Source organism: Triturus cristatus, chromosome 9 (genome assembly GCF_964204655.1).
Source record: "Triturus cristatus chromosome 9, aTriCri1.1, whole genome shotgun sequence".
Classification (NCBI taxonomy): Eukaryota; Metazoa; Chordata; class Amphibia; order Caudata; family Salamandridae; genus Triturus; species Triturus cristatus.
In genome coordinates, this window is record NC_140592.1 from 72,422,099 (window position 1) to 72,444,255 (window position 22,157).

Sequence of the window (22,157 nt, forward strand, 5' to 3'; positions counted from 1 at the left end):
AATGAATGGGGAACCATTCCTTAATTGTGACTCGCAATTTGCGAGTCGCAATTAAGGAATGTTTGGGAATCGCTATTTTTATAGCGATTCTTACATGCATAGGCTTTTGGGAGTCCTAAATTGCGATTCCTTAATAATCGCAATTAAGGGCTCGCAAAATCATACCTTGATTGATGCATGTGCCCCATTATCTCTTGTTTTTCTAACCTGTTATTGTGAATTTCTCGAAGGGCGCTACATTACCTAAGGCACTTATACAACTCAGCGTCAAACGTTATGCACTGTAGACATTTTAGATACATCAACAAACACACTTCAAATACCAACCTCCAGCCACAGCCAGGCCACGTGCATGCGAAGGGCTTCTCCCCCGTGTGTCTCCTCAGGTGGGCTTTGAGGTGGCTGCTCTTGGTGTACATCTTGGTACATCCGGGGAAAGTACATTTGTGCATTTTGATAAGCTCTGCTGCGGCGTTCCGCTGAAATTTTTGACCCACAAGGATTCCAGCTTGGCCCTGGAGCCCACCTCCTGGCCCCACTGGCTTGGCAGCGATGGGAACAGGTGCAATACGCACAAACTTAGGTGAAAAGTTCGAGTTGGAAGACTGGACCACCTGAGGCACCAGGGCGAAGGTTTGCCCTTGAATGTTGACAAGAAGTTGTGCAATTTTTATGTTGTCCGCGGCCGACGCTTGTGCGGCAGGGCTCGTGCTGGGCTCTTGTTTGATCTGTACAGGTTGAATCTGAAGAATAACTGGTATGCCGCCCTCCACAGGAGACGCGTCTCCTGAAGAACTACCATCTTCAGTTGTGGAACCTGATTCCTCGCGTTTGCATTCCTTTAAAGAAAGGTCTGGTTCAGTACTATCTTTAGGTCCCACCACGGACACATTGGTGAAAGTTCTCAATTCCTTGGCCTCGTGTTTACTTTCCCTTTTAAGATCCATCTCCATGTTCTCCTCCAAAAATTCCTCAATTTCTTCAAGGGTTGGTTGAAATACCCTGACGTCCTCCATATCCACGGCAAACTCTGGGACATTAAAGTTCTCCTCTTTGACTGCGGGGCTCAGCCTCCGCGCATCCCACCAAGTCTCAGAAGTATTCCCCAGCGAGGCCTGAGACAGCAAGTAGTCCAGGATGTTGTCCTGACTCTCCGTGCTGGACGTGCTCCCATAGCTCGAGCTGAGGGCCTGGGAGTCAGGGCTGGAGCACGAGTAGAAGCTCGAGGAGTCGCTGTCGTCTTCTGACATGGGCGAGGGCAGCATCTGGTAGGTCCGCCCACTGGTCAGCCCGTCCCCAAAGTAACCGACGGGGGACGCTGCTGATGAAAAGGACTCATCAAATTGAAGTAAGTGGTCTACCATCCCTGGAGAAGGTCCTACGGAGGTCCCTCCACCATAGACCAACAAGACCACCGGCCCCGGTGAAGGAAGTCCTAAAGAGAAGAAACAGAAAGAGATAGTTAGTTAGACGTCTAGCCACATCCAACGGTCTGACACATAGTATCCAGCTCGCCATGCTGTCCTGCTCTGGAGACACTATCAGTTTCGCATGGAGCCTCTGACACAGCATCTATTCATTGCATAGCGTAACCATTGCATAACCCAGACGATTTACGACAGCCTCCGCTTTCAAAGCATTACAACAAGTTTACAACATCCTTCTTGCCAAGAGCATTTCACAACAATGACCTTGTTCAGGAGGCAAAGTCATGCCCATCTGGGGATAGAGTAAAAGTGCTACTGAGGGAGGTAGTAAGACTGGGTGGGGTGGGTCACCCAACAGAAACTACCTCTGATGGGCTCCACAATCATGTCCACAGAGACCAAACATACACCTTCCTCCACATGGCGAGGAGGTGGAAGAATAATTAACTCTACAGACACCCAACATAAATCTGCCTCTGCAAGGCTGGGGGTGTCCACTATCGCCTTTACAAACGCCCAATATAAACCTACCTCTGCGAGGCGGAGGATGCCCACAATCACCTCTACAGACTCTCAACAAAACCCTACCTCTGTGGGGCTGTCCATAATCACATCTATAGATGCCCAACAAAAACCTAACTCTGCAGGGATGGACCTCAGTGGGGCTGAGGGTGTCCACAATCACCTCTACAGACACTCAACGAAAACCTACCTCTGTAGGGCTGTCCATAATCACATCTAAAGGTGCCCAACATAAACCGAACTCTGCAGGGATGGACCTCAGTGGGGCTGAGGATGCCCACAATCACTTCTACAGACACTCAACAAAAACCTACCTATGCAGGGCTGTCCATAATCACATCTATAGATGCCCAACATAAACATAACTCTGCAGGGATGGACCTCAGTGGGGCTGAGGATGCCCACAATCACTTCTACAGACACTCAACAAAAACCTACCTATGCAGGGCTGTCCATAATCACATCTATAGATGCCCAACATAAACCTAACTCTGCAGGGATGGACCTCAGTGGGGCTGAGGATGCCCACAATCACTTCTACAGACACTCAACAAAAACCTACCTATACAGGGCTGTCCATAATCACATCTATAGATGCCCAACATAAACCTAACTCTGCAGGGATGGACCTCAGTGGGGCTGAGGATGCCCACAATCACTTCTACAGACACTCAACAAAAACCTACCTATGCAGGGCTGTCCATAATCACATCTATAGATGCCCAACATAAACCTAACTCTACAGGGATGGACCTCAGTGGGGCTGAGGGTGTCCACAATCACCTCTACAGAGGGAAAACATACACCTTCCTCCACGGCCAAGGGGGGGAGGGGGGAGGCACAATCAACTCTACAGACAAGCAAAATAAACTTGCCACGGCAAGGCTGGTGGTGTCCACAATCACCTTTACAGAGGCCAAACAGACACCTACCTCCATGGGTGAGGGAGGCCACAATCACCTCTACAGAGGCCAAACATACACCTACCGCCATGGGGTGAGGGGGGGCCACAGTCACCTCTACAGACTCTCAACAAAACCCTACCTCTGTAGGGCTGTCCATAATCACATCTATAGATGCCCAACATAAACACAACTCTGCAGGGATGGACCTCAGTGGGGCTGAGGGTGTCCACAATCACCTCTACAGAGGCCAAACAGACACCTACCTCCATGGGTGAGGGAGGCCACAATCACCTCTACAGAGGCCAAACATACACCAACCTCCACGGGCCAAGGGGGGGAGGGGGCGGCACAATCAACTCTACAGACAAGCAAAAAATAAACTTGCCACGGCAAGGCTGGTGGTGTTCACAATCACCTCTACAGAGGCCAAACATACACCTACCTCCATGGGGTGAGGGGGGTCACAGTCACTTCTACAGACTCTCAACAAAACCCTACCTCTGTAGGGCTGTCCATAATCACATCTATAGATGCCCAAGATAAACCTAACTCTGCGGGGATGGTGGTGTCCACAGTCACCTCTATAAACGCCCAATATAAGCCTACCTCAGCCTATGCAGGGCTAGGAGTTTCCACAATCACCTCTACAACTCTGAAGAGGGTTCAGGTCTGGTGCCAAGGGGTGTAACAAAAGCCCCTGCTACGCAACGGATTCCCCACTCTTCTGGGTCCAGCATTTGGCTGAAGGTCTATGAATATCTGTTAGATGTAGGAGTCTTAGGGGTCCCTCATCACAATCTGGGAGGGGGGGGGGGGAATCATTTTGCCTTATGCTTCTGACAAAATAAATATTGTTTTTTTGTGGGCGATGTAGGTTCTATTACTGCTGGGATTAAAAATTGTGAAGAGAAGAGAACTCAAATCTACTGGATAGATTTAGGCCTGGGTAGAGTTTCCATTATGCCGGAGAAATTGGAGTAATTTTGGTAATTCCGAGGTACTCTTTGATACAGAATTACCGATAACGTGATTACGCCCACTTGCTCAATTAAGAGTAAGTTGGGGGAACATATCCTACTGCACGAGCACATTTAATGAGCGCGAGCAGCTGCTCACACCTTCAACCCAACTGCTAGTTTGTGATTCGCTATTTTGTGAGTCAACCAACGTTCAATGCCCTGCTTGAAAATATACTAGCGATGGTTTCAGGCATTTTTTATTTATCTAAAACTGTCATCAAGCTACGAATGGACATCAAAGCACTACACAGATAATGACAGTAAGAAATCAATAGACGACAGCGATTGCACTAATAACAGTACAATGTACACTTTCAAAATACCAAACATGACAGCCCCATCAGCGCGCCCCTACTTGAACGTGTGACCCTCAGGCCGCCCGATGTTCCTCCGCAGGCAGTCGCGTGCTGATTGTGCTAAGCGGCTCACTCCTGGCGTTTGTTGTGTACATAAAGCCGGGATGAGCCTGGCAACTGGCTCGTGACGCAGCGCCTCTCCATCTGCCCACCTTGTGGAATGTCCATCCGCGAGAATTCTGCTGCCACCTATGGAATCTTTTCTGCCACACGTGACCTGCGCAGTCGGTAGCCAGGTCCGGTTACCAGCACGTGTCTCGGTTTCACATAACAAGCCAAGACTTCACCGTTTAAATGTTCTCTTGTACATACAGCGCTTAATAACCCGGGGAGACTTTTTCTAAGCACTTCCAATTGTGACGTAAAAGAGCTATATTTTACTAATACATCAAAGGGTTTATATGGCGAGGACGCTCCAACAGTGGGTTCTCCTTCGGATTTCGCACTTCGTCCGGAACATCATGACCTCTCAACCAGCCCCTAAATCCTTAAGTAACCCTATTAGCTCAAACAGTAATCTAATGTTCACGTCTGATCGCAACTTGGCGCCCTTAAGCACGTGGAAAGGCACTTTACAAGTAACATTCAATAAATAAAGTGTGAAAGGTTCTTGGAGGCAATATGCTTCGCCCAGGATCACACAATATGATCGAGTCTTCTGGTTCTACAACTTGACCACATCTCTTCCGCGGCCAATTTAATTGATGGAAAATGCCTGGGGCAAATGGGGGCCTTGGAGGCAGCCCAGTGCCTACTGAAAGGCCCGAGGGGCTGGGTCAGAGTCGTTTGCATGTCATTCAGCTTGACTCACCTCTACAGGCATGTCGCTTTGACATGTTACTGACTCCATCCCGGCCCCCTGAGTATTTCGTAGAAGCCCGCTGATACGTCACTTCCTTACTGTCAGTGCTGTTCAGGTTCTCGTGCAGGCCAAGGTGAGAGTGCGGATAAAGGACGCAGTGGAAAGGACTTTCCAGGGAGGGCAGGCCGGTCCGGTGACAAGGCTATCAGTCACCCGATCCTTCTGCTTGGCCCGAGCAGCAACACGAGCGGCCATGTGACTAGCAGCGTAGCAAACATTGTGCCCGGCGCGCGCCTTCCTCGTGCCCCCGTGTGCTGCATGAAGAACGGTAGCATGCTTTGGAAGGGAGCCAGATCTAGGGATCAGGGGACCTGCCTTATAATTCCATCTTCTCCACTTTCTAAAATGTGTGATCTTGCGCAATTCACTTTATCTCCCTGTGACCCAGCTGGTTTAACTATATGATATTTATCATATGAGACGGAAACTGGACATTCAACCCCACTAGGGTACTCCGGCCTAGAGGTGGGCGTCACTGAAAGCTCGAGCCAGGCTCAAGCCTGAAGCTTGGCTCTGCCTCAGCTCGAAGTCCTGTTGGAACCTCGAGCCCATAACGACGGAGCTTTCATGTGGCTTCTGATTGCCACCTGCCTCTATGCAGGATGTGAAGTTATGGCCAGAACAGAGGACTTTGGAGCTGGGGAACAAGGTTCGATCTCGGCGTCGCTCAACATCTTGTGATTCTGGGCAAATCACTTAACCTCCCCATGCCTGTAAACAACGAATGAAGAATGTTACCTTGTGTGATGTAACTGGTGCTCGTGTAAGGCCTCTAAGTCAATGACACAAATGGACTGCTGCTGTCGTCCTCTGTGCGGGTGCTCTAAAAGCTGCCTTGGGTGAAGTACAGCCTCACCCATGGTGCTGAGGTGAGCGTGTGCTATGCAGCATAGGATGTATACTGGAAGGACAATCTTCCAGGACACATTCTTATGTCTAGACAAACGTGAGCGGCCCTTACGCACCGGATGCCTCCTGTACACGTCAGCACACATGCAATGCTTAGGTTTTTTAGAAATAAAAACACGTCTCCTTATTAGGCCTGCTTCAGGGAGGCATTTTTTTTTTTTTTTTACATAAGCCTAGTATGGGTATCTTAATAGATAGGGCTTTATGTCAAAACCTATATGGGGGGTGTTGTGCTGAGCTGCCCAAGGAACACCCCAGCAATGCCCCTTGACCCGGGTACCTCAAAGGAGCGCAAAGTGTGTGTTTTTTGTGCTGAGAAGATGGCACTTTTCTAGAGCTAAATGCCTTCTGTGTTGCAAAGTAGATGCCATGCACCCCTTTGTGTCGTATTGTGCTGGCATTGGGCCTTAGGAAATCTGGGCCCGAGTGTGCAGGACATCAGTTAAACAAGCTCAGTGGGATGATGCGCTTGCTGCAAAGATCCGTCTGGAGGCTGAGATGTCTGCATCTTGTAAACCTTCCCCCCTTCCAGAAATGTATACAAAGAGCCATAAAAGATGGAGACAATTCAGTTGATGGAATGCACTCTATTGATTGGTCTGTGGTCAAGCTGTAGGTCTCACATTTCAACAATGAGAGACTCCACCTTTTATCCTGTAGACGATAAACTGAGTATGATAAATGGTAGCGGTAACATTTGTTACTACAGAACTTGTCTATACAGGTGGGGTTTAAGTTGTCCTCCAAGGAACAATGTCACAATCGGTGACAAGGCCTAACCAGAGACAGCCAAACACATGGTCACTCTAGAATCCTTACTGTTACCCATGTTATTGAAGCCGGGATGGCTTTTCTAGCAAACAAAGCCATCGTTGGTCTTACTTCGGCCATCCAGTACACAGATCAGTTCTCTTTGCCCAGTCTTGCATCTCTGATGGCCACCCACAACACGCATCCCTGAATGTTTCTTTCTTTGATGGGGACTGCTTGGATTTTGATGCATTGTGAACAAAATGGCCCCTTTGACCCAATCAGAGATTAACACATATAAGAATATTATGGAATCATGATTGAGGGAGACAATTGGAGAAAAATGTGTACAGAGAAAAATGCTGAGTTCACTTTTGGAACTGCGGCCTGGGATCACCATCACAGGATCCGAGGATTTGGCTGATGGGATCTCTCCACCTGAGGTGATCTGTCACACATTTTCAGAATAACCTGTGCCTATGTCAATGATTTTCATTTACATTGATCGTAAGCAAATTTGTCTTGTTGATATCTTGAACATCTAGCTTGGACCCGTGAACCAACATTAGGCATCTGGGCCTAGAGTGACCAGATGGCTCCCTGTCACTCAGACATCAGGCTTCCGGTCCTGGGCTCTCATTTTTCAAACCGTTGTTGCCCGGTGTGTTGGCCAGCTGAGGAGATCTCTTGAATGAATAGCCAGGGTTGGGAACCAGGCGCTTCGTTGACAGTCAGCCATCCGCTCACCTTGACTTCTATGTTGCTTTTGTTTTATCACGTGGCACAATGCACCATTCAGACTTCAGCCAACGCGCCCACCTGTGTCCTGCGATCCTCACTTCCTGTGATGATGAGACAGTGAAGCATAAACGATCTGACTCACCACGTACACTTTGTTTGGGTTTTCTGAAGAAAGAGGAAGCTGGGAGAAGGAGCACTTTTGCTCAATGCGCTTCCTTGTGAGAGCCACGCGGCACTGATCAGGAAGTTCAGCTAGAGGTTGGTGACGCCCTCTTCCTGCTCTCGTGGCGGGTCATCTGGTAATTGGTGATGACCCTCTGATTTCCTCCTAATCTTCTCTTGAAACTGAGTCGGACTCTTATACTTGAATGCCCGTGGCACTGAGGCCAACAATGTGGAATTGATTACCATACCTTCTCTTTAAACAGCTTTAAGACACCCTTTTTTGCACTTCGGGGCGCTGTAAACAGCTAGGGTTACCAGATAATGTAATGCCACCAGGGACGCTATCCTCAAGCAAGAAAAATCATTGTTTTCAGGTGGGTAAATCGACTTGGTACATTTCAAATGAACAGAGATTAAAATACCCAGAATGCATTAAGTTGTTAGCAGAAAACTCAGGACCACAAAATGGTGTCCATGTTGACATGGAGTCACCTACTAACCTTATAAGGACAGGTGACGCAATCACCCAAAGTTTCTGCACAGATCATGCTCAATTATATTGACCTGCAATATGGGTCTCTCCTCTCTTGCTGCTTGATAAACGAAATGGTTACTCATCAATCCTCGTTTTATCAACTTTAAGAGGATGAAAGGCCAAGGCAACTCTCCCAGATTCAACATTGTGACCAGAGATTGCGCCCAGACCTCTGCTGCAGATGCATCGACAGTATGAGCTGTCTGACCAGCTGTTGGGCAACTCTCTAAGAAGTCTTTTTACAACAACAGCTGAAAATAGGCACATGCCATTCCAGTTGCAGCCAGCTGCACCCACATTTGCTTTAGGAACTTCAAGTGGTATGGGTCTAGCTTGAAGAAGTGCTTTACAGAGAGACATTTTATTGCACAGGAGCATCTCTAGCGTGAGGTGCTGAACCGCGATTAGTAAGTAGTAAGGTGTGTGTTGTGGGGATATGTGGGTCCAATTGAGACCAGAATTCAAAAACCAGAATATGGTGTAGGGACATCTACGCGAGACAGAACTAAAACTACTCTGTACATTTAGTACTTGGACATTAGCAGTTTATGGCAGTAGGACATCAAAGCAGCTTACCCAGAATAGTTGCAATGATTAGAAGGAACCCTTATTTCCCAGTTACAAAGTCAGTTATTTTCCACTAGATCAGATCTCCCTCAGTTCTGTACCAATTTAGGGCGCGACCACACATGTTGAGAAGTGACTTACTCATGTAGTACGCCTGACTTTGGGAGATTGGTTGGAGGCCGCTAGCCCATTAGATTAGCAAAAATATATCCCTCTATCTCCTACATGGACTATGCCCACCCCCTCAGGCAGTCTGAGATCCCCGTGCCTTCACAGAGCCACCACAGGAGTGTGTTATTGAAAAAGAAAAAAACAAATAGCCCTAACACATTAGGAGTTTTCTATGAGTCTGTGTCGAACGTGGTCACTTCTTTGGCTTTTTGTCAAGGACCACCGGGCTTCTCCCGACAGTCCCAAACAGAAAAAATTTATTTCAGAACATCGGTGGCAGGTGCTCCCAGGAAGCAGCAGTTGGGCGGGGAGCAGGGAAGAGGGGGAGGAGGGCTTGGGGGTTAAAAAAAGAAAATCACTTACCGGCCAGTCGGCCAGCCGGCTGCCACCTCTCCTCCGTCCTCTCTCGTCCACTTCCTGGCTTCTTCTGTGCAAGCAGGAAGCATCCAGGCCCCCAAGCTCCTCATAGCCAAGCACAACGCTGCAATGCAGCGTTGTGATTGTGTGATTGGTCTGAGCGCCGTGGTTCAGCACTCAGCTAGGGAATGGGATTCTGGGCATGTTCTCGAGAACATGCAAAGTGCACATGAATGTTTGGCCGGCTGGAAAGGGCCCTCCAGTCCTCCCCCTGCTCTAAGAGCAGAGCAGATCTGCCCACCCCACCAAGGAGCCGCAGCAGAAACAAATAACATGATAATAAGGTCAAATTATTATCATTTTATTTTTCCTTTTGTTTTCACTGCAGGAAGCATTGGGGCGACGCTCCTCTGCCGTAGCTGAGGTGCCACCACTGCAGAATATATGTCGAACCTAACTGAACCTAACTGAACATAAATTGACCAATGGCAACGAGGCCGTCGCTCAAAGGTTTCTGGAAGGCGGGGACATCGGCGGCTTCACCAATGCAAACATGGTGCTTTTTATGACTTTAGAGTGTGTGAACTGCGAACTGCAAATTTGGCGAATAGGACATCCACCTCTTTTTGGAGGGTGGCCTTAATCCGCCAAACTTGTCATGATTTCCAGGAGTAAGCAAGGAATACTTCAGGAATTCAAGAGTATGCTGGGATTACTACTTGAGTAAGTCACATTTACTCCTAGCAAAATCTTTCTGAATCAGGCTCTTTGTTTTGAAAGGTTCTTTTAGGAGGCAGTCATTGGAAACCCCCTTGAGGTCTCCAGAGCTGCAAAGTGAACCCCATGTCATAAGTGACTCATTCAACCAGGCTTAATTTTTTGACCAACAGAATTTTGGAGTGTTTTTCCTTTTTAAATACTTGTATGGAATGAAAAACCATGCCAAACAGCAGAATATTGTTGGAAAAAAAACCAGGAATTTTTTTAAGTGTCATTCGGCTGACACATGGCAAGTGACTATTTGGTAGCAATAAATTAGGAGTGAGGACTTTCTGAGTCGCAGCCTTGCCTTAAAGCACACAAGAAAAAGAACAAGCATTTGCAATGCAATAGGTCTAGAATTAGTTAAATGCAGAGCTTTTGGCTTTGCAAATGGAAAAGAACTGTGGCATCCAACCGCGTTTGTTTTTTTATTTATTGACTTTTGTGGCAATGGCGGCACGCCACACTTTAGATGTTTGAAGGAAAAGCGTGGCGTGCCACTATTGCCACAAAAGTCAATAAATAAATAAAAAAACAGTGTGCGGCCGCTGTATTTTTTCTATTTATTTACTATTGTAGCAATCGCAGCACGCCGTGCTTTAGCTTAATATGTTGAAAAGTATCATGCAGTGTGCCACAATTGCTAGAAAAGTAACTAAATAGAAAAGAAATGTGGCATCCACCCATCTTTGTTTTTTTTATTTATTGACTTTTTTAACAATGGCAGAACACCGCGATTTGGCTTTAGATGTTTAAAGCTAAAATGTGGCGTGCCGCCATTGTCACAAAAGTCAATAAATAGACAAGAAATGGATCGGCGTCTGATGAGCAAAAATCAAAGACATGCAAATGCCGGACAAGACAAATATAATTATAGTTACAGGAGTGGGTGAATTCCGGCTCTACAAAAAACAGGCAGATGGGAGGAGGAAGTGCACGGAGCAGGTGGGGGAAGTGCACAGAGCAGGTGTCTTTAGGTCTGATGAGCAAAAGACATGCAAATGCCGTGTGTGTTAGCTCCAAAAGAAAAAGTCAACCAAAAAAAGAGTGCCACAAGGTATGGTAAATAACCTGAAAGCGTAACAGCACATGTAATAGGGTCAGTCCTCATGGGAGGATACAAAAATCCAAAAGGAGGGACTACTAAGTGTATTCACCAATGAAAACCCAACATTTCTAAAGGACAGGAACAGGAACCAGTGAAAAAGATGAGTGTTTTTTCAGCCCATATCCTAGACATAGCATGTCTCGAAGAGACAGCACAAGCGCTGCCTAGGCAAAAACCTAAAAACACCTCAGCAACTTAGGCAACTGTGTGCACATGCTTGGGTTTTGCATTTGCTGCAGTTGTGCATGCCTTTGCCAAATACACTATCATTGTACATCAGTGTGCCAGCGTCTAGCTGCCAGCACCAGCCAAAAAGCTTGCTTGCCCTTGTGCAAGCTTTTCATGGTGCCAAGGGGTGTACCCACTTGGCACAGGTTGATACAGTGGGACGTTCTATAAATGATTCTCTGTAGGTTGCCCGGTGCCTAAGCTCTTCGTTAAACAAGCCAGGACTAGTTAGCCAAGTGTGTGCTGATGTGCAGATATGTATTTGACATTTCGCCAAAGGTTTTGCACAGTCGATGCCTGATGCTGACTTTGTGGCATCAATGAGTCAAGTCACAATGATAAAGTACAGTCCAGTCCATAGCTATGGACTGGTCATTAAACCAGTTGTGTTGTTGATCCCACCTCCAGTACTTAGCATGGACCGTGGAGTTTCCGTCCCTCATTATAAGCACGAGCCCACAAGCCACTGCAAACAAGCATCTCTGGTTAATGGACTCCTCCATGACATGGGCCTGCTGAAAGCTGGGCACTCGGCTTCATCACCTGTGGGCCTTCAGCCAGTCCTGGTGTTTGAGCGTGCAGCACTTTGCATTTTGGCACTTATACATTCTCTCTGAATTTCTGGTATACAAAGTGCTCTTACCTAAAAAGCCAGGTCTGACTGAGGGTGTTACACATGACAAAGAGCAACTTGGCATCTCTGACAGTACATTCCATAAGAGTCAATACAGTCAGATGCCCCTGCAGTAACTTTACCCAGTGTTGTGGCAAACCTCTGTAAATGGCTGCAATGGAGCCCTTGCAGTAGAAGTCATCTCACCTCATCTCATGTTAAAAGCATTTGCACAGCCATCTGTCATTTTTAGGCCTCGCCCGCAACAGCGCACGTGCTACGTGTGCTCTAATTTGCTAGAAACATTGCAGCCCGCTCATTGGTTAACATTTGTTAGCTTCACTATCACTCTTATTTGCTGCCCTCTAATTGGCCAGTGCATGTTAGCTTCACTTGCTCTTCTTTAAGCTGGAGCATGGACCAAGCCCTGATTGATTCAGGTTGATTGCCATCCTTCCGCAAATAGCGCTGTATTTGAGGTATTACTTTTATTTTTTCTTCCTCCCTGTTGTTCTTGTTGAATCTCTTGCCAGTTGCAGCTATGTTTTTCTATGCCACACACTTCAAAGAAGCCCTTTTCTCCGTTCAAATGGGTGTTTATACTGACAACAGATGTTATCTGCATTTATTGTGACAACAGATGTAATCTCCTTCCAAATGAGACCTGGGCCCAACTGCTTTCCTGGTGTGATAGAAAACTTTGCTAAATGTCATATTTTTTCACACATGTGGACATTAACTGATTTGCTCAGAATCACAAGGGTGTTGTGCCGAGGCCTATCAAGCACTGGCAACACCAATAGGTCTTGCCTTTGAGACTATTGGCTCTGTCATTGCCTTTTTTCATTCTATACAGCAGAGGCATTTCAGAGGCTGGCAATGATTTGTAGCCATGCTATATAACAATCTGTCTGCTGTGCAGCATGGCTAAAAGAATGATAAAAAAAAGACTATGATTTGTCCTGTGCTACTGCACTTTTCTTTAGTCCCTTCCCTGCTCATGACGGAACCACTCCGTCATGAGCCACGGGCGCCGTGTGCTCATGACGGAGTGGTTCCGTCATGCTGCGGCCGTTGGCGGCCGCTCCGCCCTCGCGGCACTGATTCCCCGCCTGTGCGGGCGAACAATGCAAATGGGCGGAGTCGTGACGGAACCACTCCGTCATGAGCACAGCTCGCCCGTGACTCATGACGGAGTGGTTCCGTCATAAGCATGGCGGCGCCGCGCTGATCCCAAACCCCCCAGCGCCGCGGCGGAATTCGTGCCGCGGCGAAGGGGTTAAAAAACATTAGCCCTGGCTGCCTCAGAATGCTTTTTAAGTCTCGCCTGAGCCAGCGCTTTAGCACTGCTCTGGCAAGAGTTTTAGTACGCGAGATTTGGAAGTGCAGACTAGTGGCTTTTCAGGCCTCCAGGTACAGTGCATGTGCGCTGGGCGCGCGCACCATTTGGCAGCCTGCGTGATCACTTTCGCGGCCGCTTTGATGTTCTCAGTGAGCCGCGCGGCCACTGAGAACATCAAAGCGGCCGTGAAAGTGCTCACCATTTGCCACCCCCTCCCTTATCCCACTTCCTGCTTGTTTTTTCTGTTTGCTAAGTGAAATTTTGTTTCTTTCACTTTCAAAACAAAGATTGTAAGTACCATGGGGTGGCGCTGTTAAACAAGCCACGTCCGATTCAATTTTCTCACCCTCTGCACTGAAATTGGAAGCCAGTCAAACGACGAAAACACCCTTTTTTCACCGTTCTCTGTACCAAAGCAGTATATTTTAAAGCCATGCAAGCCTTAAATAGCATCAATTACCCATCTGTACTGTGAATAATGTGTCTGCAGGTGCAAGAGGCTTATTTTGAGTGTGAGTATGTCTCCTTTTCATAATGTTTCTTTTAAAGTTGAGACAGCATATTATTCAAAACATTTACAACGTTGCGAAGTACGTGCACAATTGTAAAGAATGACACTTGTGTGAATGGGCCGTTTCACAAACGTTTTCTGGGAAGTTGTACTATAGAATTACCCCCTAACTATTCTTACACAATTTGGTGAACCTGCCTCAAAACGTCCCTTCCCATTAGTAAAAGTAACAAGCATTGGCATAGCCAATAGGTCTCGCTTTTGGGGCCTTATAAGCATTTACTTATGCAGTACAATATACTTTGTGCAACAACATCAACTGTTGCATGGCTAAATACTTATAAGGTCCCAAAGGCGAGACCTATTGGCTATGCCAATGCTTGTTAAAATTAGTTATAGCCACACTGCAAATCATCTGTGCTGCCGAACAGCATGGCTACAAAACATTGGCAAAGCCAATTGCTTTCGCAGGCGAGACCTACTTGCTTTGCCAATGCTTGTTATGTCACTGTAGTTCTTTCCTGGTTTGGCCACCTTTTTCATATGTTGCTGTGGTGCACATTAAATAGCTCTGCGTATTTATTTGGTTGCCTTTGGTTAGTAGAGATGTTAAATGTCTAATTTACCATCAGGTCATGTTCGCTAATGGGAAAGTAAATGTGTTTGATTCAGAAGAGCTTTGTGTTTCTTTATGTGCACAAGTAGGTGTGCTGAAGGAGTAAACCTTCTTTTCACTGAGGTCATAGGCTGGTTATCTCTGGCCCGGCCAGTGCACTTTTATTTTGTAGTAACTGAATCACTAGCCGGATATTCACCCATAATGCAGTGCTCTGGGCCTGAGATGCGTGTAACTTTATCTGGGTTGTTCAAAGATGTATGTTTGTGTGGGCCGGAGAGCAGGGCTTTCTCTGGGTCTCCGACCCAAAATACCGGGCAAAGACAGGGACCCCTGTCTGGCTCTATGTTCATGTCCTTAACTCTACTGGCAAAACCAGCACTGAACGATGAGTGTGAAAAGCGAGAGTGTAAAGCACGGCCGAGATTCGGTTCCTGTTTATGTTTCACACGTGTTTCTGGATCCCGCTTCCCCAGGAGAGTGTGCAATTTCCAAGATGTTGTTTTTCTCTGTTTTTTGTTTAGAACTTTACTGTTACATAGTGTGTACTTGAACCGAGTCGTCTCCAGGTGTTTATAACGGACCACATTGAGGACTCTGGAGCGGAGGCAGAACGCAGTGCGAGTTTCTCACTGTGCCCGTCAGTGGGTCCAAAGGGATTCAGAGTACATGCACATCCAATCCTTGGCTTCTCTGCAGAGCACACAGAGCCACGGATTACAGTTGCAATTGTGATTCGGTGCAAATGTGTGTGAAGGAGGTGCACAATTGTCAGAATATTGACGAGGTAAAAGACAATTCAGTGGTTATTGGTGAGCGAGTGGGTGCAGAGCATATATGGGGGGATGTTGAAGTGAAGGAGAGGCGAGGAGGTTCATTCAGGACAGAGTGAGAAGAGAGTGCTGAAGAAGAGAGAGATGAGGTGTAACAAATGCAGATGAAGGTAATGCAGAGGGAAAAACGGGCATACATGTCTGGCACAGAGTGAACATCACAGGAGTGACCGAGATTCTATGAATAACACAACCCCTTGCCCAGTCTCACAGTTTCAGAATTGAAACATTTTCAGTGTAAATTATTTACAACAAAATCATTGTTGTTGTTCATTTATTTATAACACCTAACAAACATTGACGAAGCCTGGCTGGTTTCAGGTGTTTGTCAGTTGTTTTGTTATATATCTGGGTGCAGTAACAGAAACCTCAGAGATGAAACACAATACTGGTTGAGTGGCACACACAGGGAATCACAGAAATGTTGTTTACATGTTTAAGCCACGCCCTTAATTGCACAGGCCACACACCTTTTAGCGACCCACCCACTTTTTTCATCCTTAATTAAAGCCCTGCAGGAGAGGGTTGTCAGAGGGACAACTGGACCAATCTTCATTTTCACAAACCAATGTAACCTCAAACCTTTCTCTAAAGTGGTACATTTAAACTTCTAAAGATAGTGGGCACAGAATGTATCACTCATCTGTAGAGGAATTAACAGAATTGATTGTTGTTAAACCATATTGCATTAAAACCAAGTAGTATGCCACTCAAAACCAATGACTCAATAATTGTTAACTACAGGTTGAATACTACTGGAATTTCCAGCCAACAGGGTAGTACATTGATGTTTCGACCAATAAAGTTATTTGTTATCGGGTCTTCTTCAGGACAAGAAGAGGAAGCTTCTGTTCAGGATGTGGGACAAATCACACTTGTTGCAGGGGACTCACACACAACCATTTGAACCTGTTCCCTGATCAAAAATGATCAAAGTACTTTGTATATGTTTCGTTTGTTTCGGGCCACTGTGGTGAATCACAGACATCAAAAGCCAGTGGGACGCACTCATTCTGGCTTTGGGCAGACGCTTTTAGTCTTTTTAATGGTACTAATTCTCCTCAGTTAATCCCCTCTAATTATAGCTGTAATAAAGACACAGAAGCAAACATTATGCAATATCTTTCTAGTCCAAACAGCAAGAAGGCCTTTAGGCAAGGTGTTGGGTTAAATTTTCCTACGCCAGGTATTACGTACACATCCAGTCCTGTTTTTCCCTATTGTTGCAAATTCTTTAAACTATCCATAGCGAGAGCTACGGCTGCATCAGTGGAGTGTTTCTCTCTCATCTCACTGTATTTGTTTAGGTACCATTACGCGTCCAATTGAGTTCTTGCATTGCAAATGCTTGGTTTTGTTTAGGTACCATTGACCGTCCTATGAAGTTCTTGCATTGCAATACAATCGCAAAGGAACTATTGTATATCTTAAAATAACTCAGAATCTTGGCACATTACATTATGCATCTAATAGCAGCAGCCTATGCAGAAACTAACCGTTTTTGTATTCCTTTTCACAGCAGCAAACGACTTTACTGTTTTAGTCTGGACTAATTCAAGTCAGTTCTATTGGCTTTATCGTGGTTGAGTCAAATGTCCTGATCCGATTTCATGTCAACTGTTAGTTTAAGAGAAAGCTGTTGTGTAGCTAAAAGAACAGTGGCGCGTGATATGCCCAGGATCACACTATTTGATCAAGCTGAGATTAGAACTCGTGACTATGCTTCGGCGTCAATAACTAAACTACGAAAACACTGTTCCTCCCTCTCCCGAACTTGACACTTGTGCGTGTTCCCACTTCGTCGCGAGACAGGGCAGGAAGAGGGAGCAGCGCCTTCCTGCCCTCTCACTGCCCCTGAAAAGCCCAGCCTGCCCACGCAGGGGTTAAGGTCAGTGCCAGCAGGCGGGGGAAGCGGAACTCTGCCCCTAGTGGCCGGCAGGGGGTACTGCGTGTTGTTGAATGCTCCGGTGCGGGAGCTTCCCTCTCCTCGGCCCCAGAGGCGGAATGGGCGGGATGGCCGACAGTAACCCCGGCTGCCGAGCTCCCAGCGTTGTGATCAAAACAGAGCGGGAGAGTGAAAGGGGGAGGAAAAGGGGAGTAGAGAGAGGGTGTGAGTGGAGAGAAGAGGGGGTGCAAGTGAACAGAGAGAACAAGAGCATCGGGGAAAACATATACAGAGATATAAATGGGAGTGACAGCAGAGGGATTCATATTATGGAGAGAAATAAGTGGGAGTGGAGGGGGGAGAGAGAAAGGGGGCAAATAGAGAGAGAGAGTGATAAAGAGAGAGCGAGGAAGAAATGAATGGAGAAGTAGGGGGGATCTGAGAAAGAGATCGGGAGAGAGACTAGACTGAAGGAAATTCGGAGGAGGTAGGAGAGGGTAAGAGGAGGAGGGGAGAAAAAAAACACCAGAGAGAAATAGAAAGAGAGAAGCTGGGAAGGGCTGAAAGAGAAAGAGGAGTGGAAAGGAAGAAAGAAAGCGCCGAGAGGTCCCCAGCGAAAATACACATAGCGGTGAGGGAGAATTTTAATCGTGGGAGGAGGGAAAAGAGAGGGTGTGAGAGGATGATAAGGGTGAAAGAGAAGGAATGAAATAGGAGAGGTAAGGGAGGGACGACAACCAAAAGAATGTAGAGAAGAGAGCGAGGGAAAGTAAAGTGAGCAACCGGGATTGACGCCGCTCCAACCCGACCCCACGTGAGTCGGAAAAGTACTTATTCGCATTTTCTTTCTTTTTTTTTTGCAAATTGTGTATTTCCGTTTTAGGTAAAATCTGTCTTTCGGTTATGAGAGCTTCCAACAGATGGCAGCGAACAGATGGGGAATGCCAGGGCGAGCTTCTGATGTCACCGGCTCCCTGGGGAAGGCTCACTATAGGAAAGTAGCCCCTCTTGGGTGGCAGCACTCCCGCCGCGAGACCTCAGTACCGTACCCTCTTTACAATATAGTGCGTGTGTGTGTAAAATATGGTAATCATAGATCTGAATACTGAATTATTCCATTAATAGCTGTGTACATGTGCACACTGAGATTAGTCTAACTAACATTTGAAAAATCAACCATCAAAATTAGTAACAATGTTCGGACAGGGTCTGCTAATATATTACTCTTCAAGAAAAAAAACTACCTTCAGGTTTCCCTAAGAGTCTCTGATGCTGTGCCCGGGTCTATGTGGAGCGGGAGAGGGGACGCGGCGTCCCAGCCACCGCCGAGCGCCTCTGCCAGCCAGGCCTGGAATGAACACCACGACGCACACACTGCGCACACAGCCCGTGCACCAGAAAATACCCGAGAGAGCACTCTCTGGAGGCTGGGCACACACCGACGGGGGGCCTCCCTGCCGTCCCAGCAGCGATCTGGCGTCTGTGCATCAAAGGCAGCGGACATCAACCCGCCCGAAGACGATAAAAGTACGCATGAACCGCACCGCGGATTCAGCAACACGTCACCATGTACAGCACAGGCAGGGCATGTTCTAAAAGGCTCCATGGTACCTCAGAGCTGCGCCTAAGGTCCACACCCGCCCCCGTGCTCCGCTCCCCGCCCCGCCACGGATCGAGCTCTGTAACATATGGCCATCTGCGTTCGTAAGCATGCGTAATCACCCCACGATGCGTAATCACCCCACGCTGGCATGCAGGGGGAAAGTAGCTACAACTGCCACTTACTGCAAAATAAACAGCGTAAACTTCCGAAGTACCATCAGGCAGGCAGCGAAATAATTCAGAAATACATAAAATGCATCTTATCATTCTACAAATAGCTGCACAAGAGCCCCATAGACAGAGCTCTGGCCAATATATCTATATGACATGGTGGCAAGTAAACACAAAATATCATATGCAGTTAGAATAATCATGCATGTTAATCAACGAGAGACCAGCAGCCCAATCCCACTGCTGCCACTTTACCAGCCTCCTCCCCCCGCCTCAAGTACCCCCTACCACCCAGCAGGAACATGTAAACAGCACGCTGCCATATGCCCACAGGCTGCGCCTGCAAAAACTGTTTTCTTTTGCAGTGATACATCAAAAGCAGGTCCGGTTTCACTTCCTACCTGATTTCTCAGCAACAAAACGATTCCAAAAATGTTATTTAAAAAATAAAAACCAATCCCAGTTGGCTGTGTCCCCGCAGCGCGTCTGCGCTGCACCAGCTGCCCTTGAACTTGACGGCGCTGCGCGTCCTGCGGCTGCCACTGCTACTATGTGCCCGTCACATGACCCACCCGTGGGTTATAAAAGTAAAAGCAGGCGGGGGCTCGCGGAGGGCTCGACCAAGCCGCGCCTCCTGATTGGACAGGTCTTCAAGGGGGCCTGGCTTGCTTCTTTGTCGTCAATGGAAGGAGCTGCCAGGCCTCCCTCCTCCGCCCCCTCCTTTCTCCTGATGTGGAAGCAAAACAAGCGGCAGGAATTCCTGGCTCCGTGGCATGCATGCTATACGATGTATAGCGCTAGCCGCCATTGTTATTATGGCATCGTGGCGCATGTGGGGAAACTGAGAGGTATCCAAGCAGGTTGGCGATTTGATAAGGCTCGTAGGGATGGGTCCGAGCGAGTTGCATTCCTAAAACAACAGAATGGTGTACAGGCTGCACTACCTTACACGGACACAGGGGGAATTTTGACAGGCTGATGTTTTTGGAAGGCCGATAGAGCTGGGACGGAGTAAGTCACAAGTAAGGCGCACGGACGACTATATAACCATGCTGGTTATTCACGGCCTTTAGCGGGGTATAAGAAAACAGAGAAACACCCCAAAAAACTCATATAGGCCGGAGTTATACTGCAATTGCATTTTGGTTAGTAGCACGCTACTCCTAAAGGGACTATGAAGGATCAGTCATACTCCAGGCTTGCTGGGGCTTTAGGGCTATAGACACGACCATATACCGGCTATACTGGAAAAAGTGGAACTGTGGTGACTGTATGGCAGGGCTAGAACGGAGTCAGTCTCGCGTGAGATGATCCAGGGCGTGTCTTAGACGGAGGAGTAGTAAAGGTTGTAGTAAGCTGCTGGCAGGCCCAGGCGGCCCCACAGCGCCCCATCTGCCCCACAGGAAAGGCACGTGCTCTCTTGTTTTTCTGCCATGTGCCCCAGAAGGCGCAGAGGAGACGCCGAGCAGTGTGCAGAAGCGGAGGGCGGGGCTTCGAGGCATATGCAAGGCAGGGGCGTTCCTTCTCGTGCTGTGTCCTTGAGATGCGCGAGCCAGGGAAAAGTAATGGCTCGGCTCCAGGAGCCTGAAGACGAGCCAAGCCAAGAAACATGTTCACATTGTAATTGCATTTATGTTGCGCTTAGCATCCCGGAGGAGGCATTTTAGCGCTTTGATATGTATAATGCGTAACAGACGCCATTTTTATATAGGCTCGAGACTTCAACATTTAAAAAACAAAAACTTTATATGTTTGTAATACCTAAAAGTACGTTAGATTGTATCAGTGCATTGAGTAGCTTTTAGTGCAGGTGGTAGTTTCTGAACACGAACCTTGAAACATACATGAACCCCTCCCACCCCGATGATGAGGCCGTTAGTGAACCAAGAGGCAGTATAATAAACCGCAGAGCATCTCGGACCGCGCCCGCTCTGAAGTGACGTATACCGAGGCTCTCTCAAATGCGACAATGAAGGAGAATGAAAAAAATAAACTGAAATAAAGTCATAGCCAAGGATCACACAAGGCAATCAATTCTTTCTTTATTCGATTATAAGATATAACCATAAGTGCACAGGTAAATATTTTAAAATACAGTGTCACTACCATCAGCAATTTCATATTTGTTTTTTGTATAAACTCCATAAAACGGTAATTAGTAGAGCGATAAGGACAAAATCAAGCATCATTCAAATTGTTAAAAACATTAATTGTTAAAACCCATACCAATCCAAAATCCTAAAATTACCCTTGCCACCCCAAAACCCATACCTACCATAAACCCTAAAATTACCCTTGCCACCCCAAAACCCATACCCACCCTGGACTCTAAAATTACTCTTGCCACCCCAAAAACGATACCCAACCTGAACCCTAAAATTACCCTTCCCACCCCAAAACCCATACCCACCCTAAACCATATATATTTACCTTATACTTACATGTAAAACACATATACCTTTACCTTTCATGCCTTTACAACAACATTCGTTGTGATGGCAAATGCATTGTAATGGCATGCGTTGTGATGGCAGTGCGTTGTAATGGCACTTACATTGTAATGGCATGCTATGTAATAGCATGCATTGTGATAGATTTGTTGTAATTGATGTTTTCCATCTAAATCCAGTTCATCCATAAAGGATACAAAGTTGTCAATTTTGTCCCGAAGCCCATTAGGTGCGCGGGAGAGCAGGCCCGCATCATCAGCATATAATAACTCCGACACAGGATTAAACTTGATCCTGACTAAATTGTATCAGTTACCAATACGAAAGGAATCTAGGGGCTCATTATGATGTCCGCCCACCATCGTTGCGGTGCTGGGACCGCCCACCAGATGTGCGGTGGTCCCACTACTGCAATTAGGATGCGCATCCAGGGCATTTAACATGCTGGCTGCAGCACCGTACGCAATGCTAAAATGCCATGCTGTGTATTTCCCTGCACTACGTGGCCGGCACCATGCGGTGCAGAGAAATTCAGGGGGTACCATGGGTACCTCCCCCCAGTGCACCCCCCCAACTCAGAGGCCCCCGAATCCAGCCTTCGCCTGTGTTTTCACGGTGGGATGACCGCCGTGAAAAGTCATTCGGAAAGGGATTTCCTAATCCCTACGGCGGTGCCGTGCTGCTGGCCTGTGTTTTGGTTCCGCAAGGCGGGCGGAAAAGGACCACCAGGGACAGATTGGGATTCCCACC

The 22,157-nt window shown here is 47.2% G+C and overlaps 1 protein-coding gene across 2 annotated transcripts in view; it reads right to left on the bottom strand.

Moving 5' to 3' along the window:
- The window catches only part of KLF15 (KLF transcription factor 15), a 42,678-nt gene extending 23,161 nt beyond the window's left edge, over positions 1 to 19,517 (bottom strand). Inside the window, exons 1-2 of one of the 2 annotated variants that reach the window (XM_085624424.1) lie at positions 19,359 to 19,517; positions 328 to 1,435 (exon numbers count right to left, since the gene is read on the bottom strand). In XM_085624424.1, the coding sequence (XP_085480550.1) occupies positions 328 to 1,364 (1,037 nt within the window). In that variant the 5' untranslated portion in view covers positions 1,365 to 1,435; positions 19,359 to 19,517. Of the gene's footprint in view, positions 1 to 327; positions 1,436 to 18,428; positions 18,546 to 19,358 lie in introns of those variants that run through there. The other variant, XM_085624425.1, reaches the window with a different exon arrangement.
- Positions 19,518 to 22,157: the final 2,640 nt, after the last annotated feature.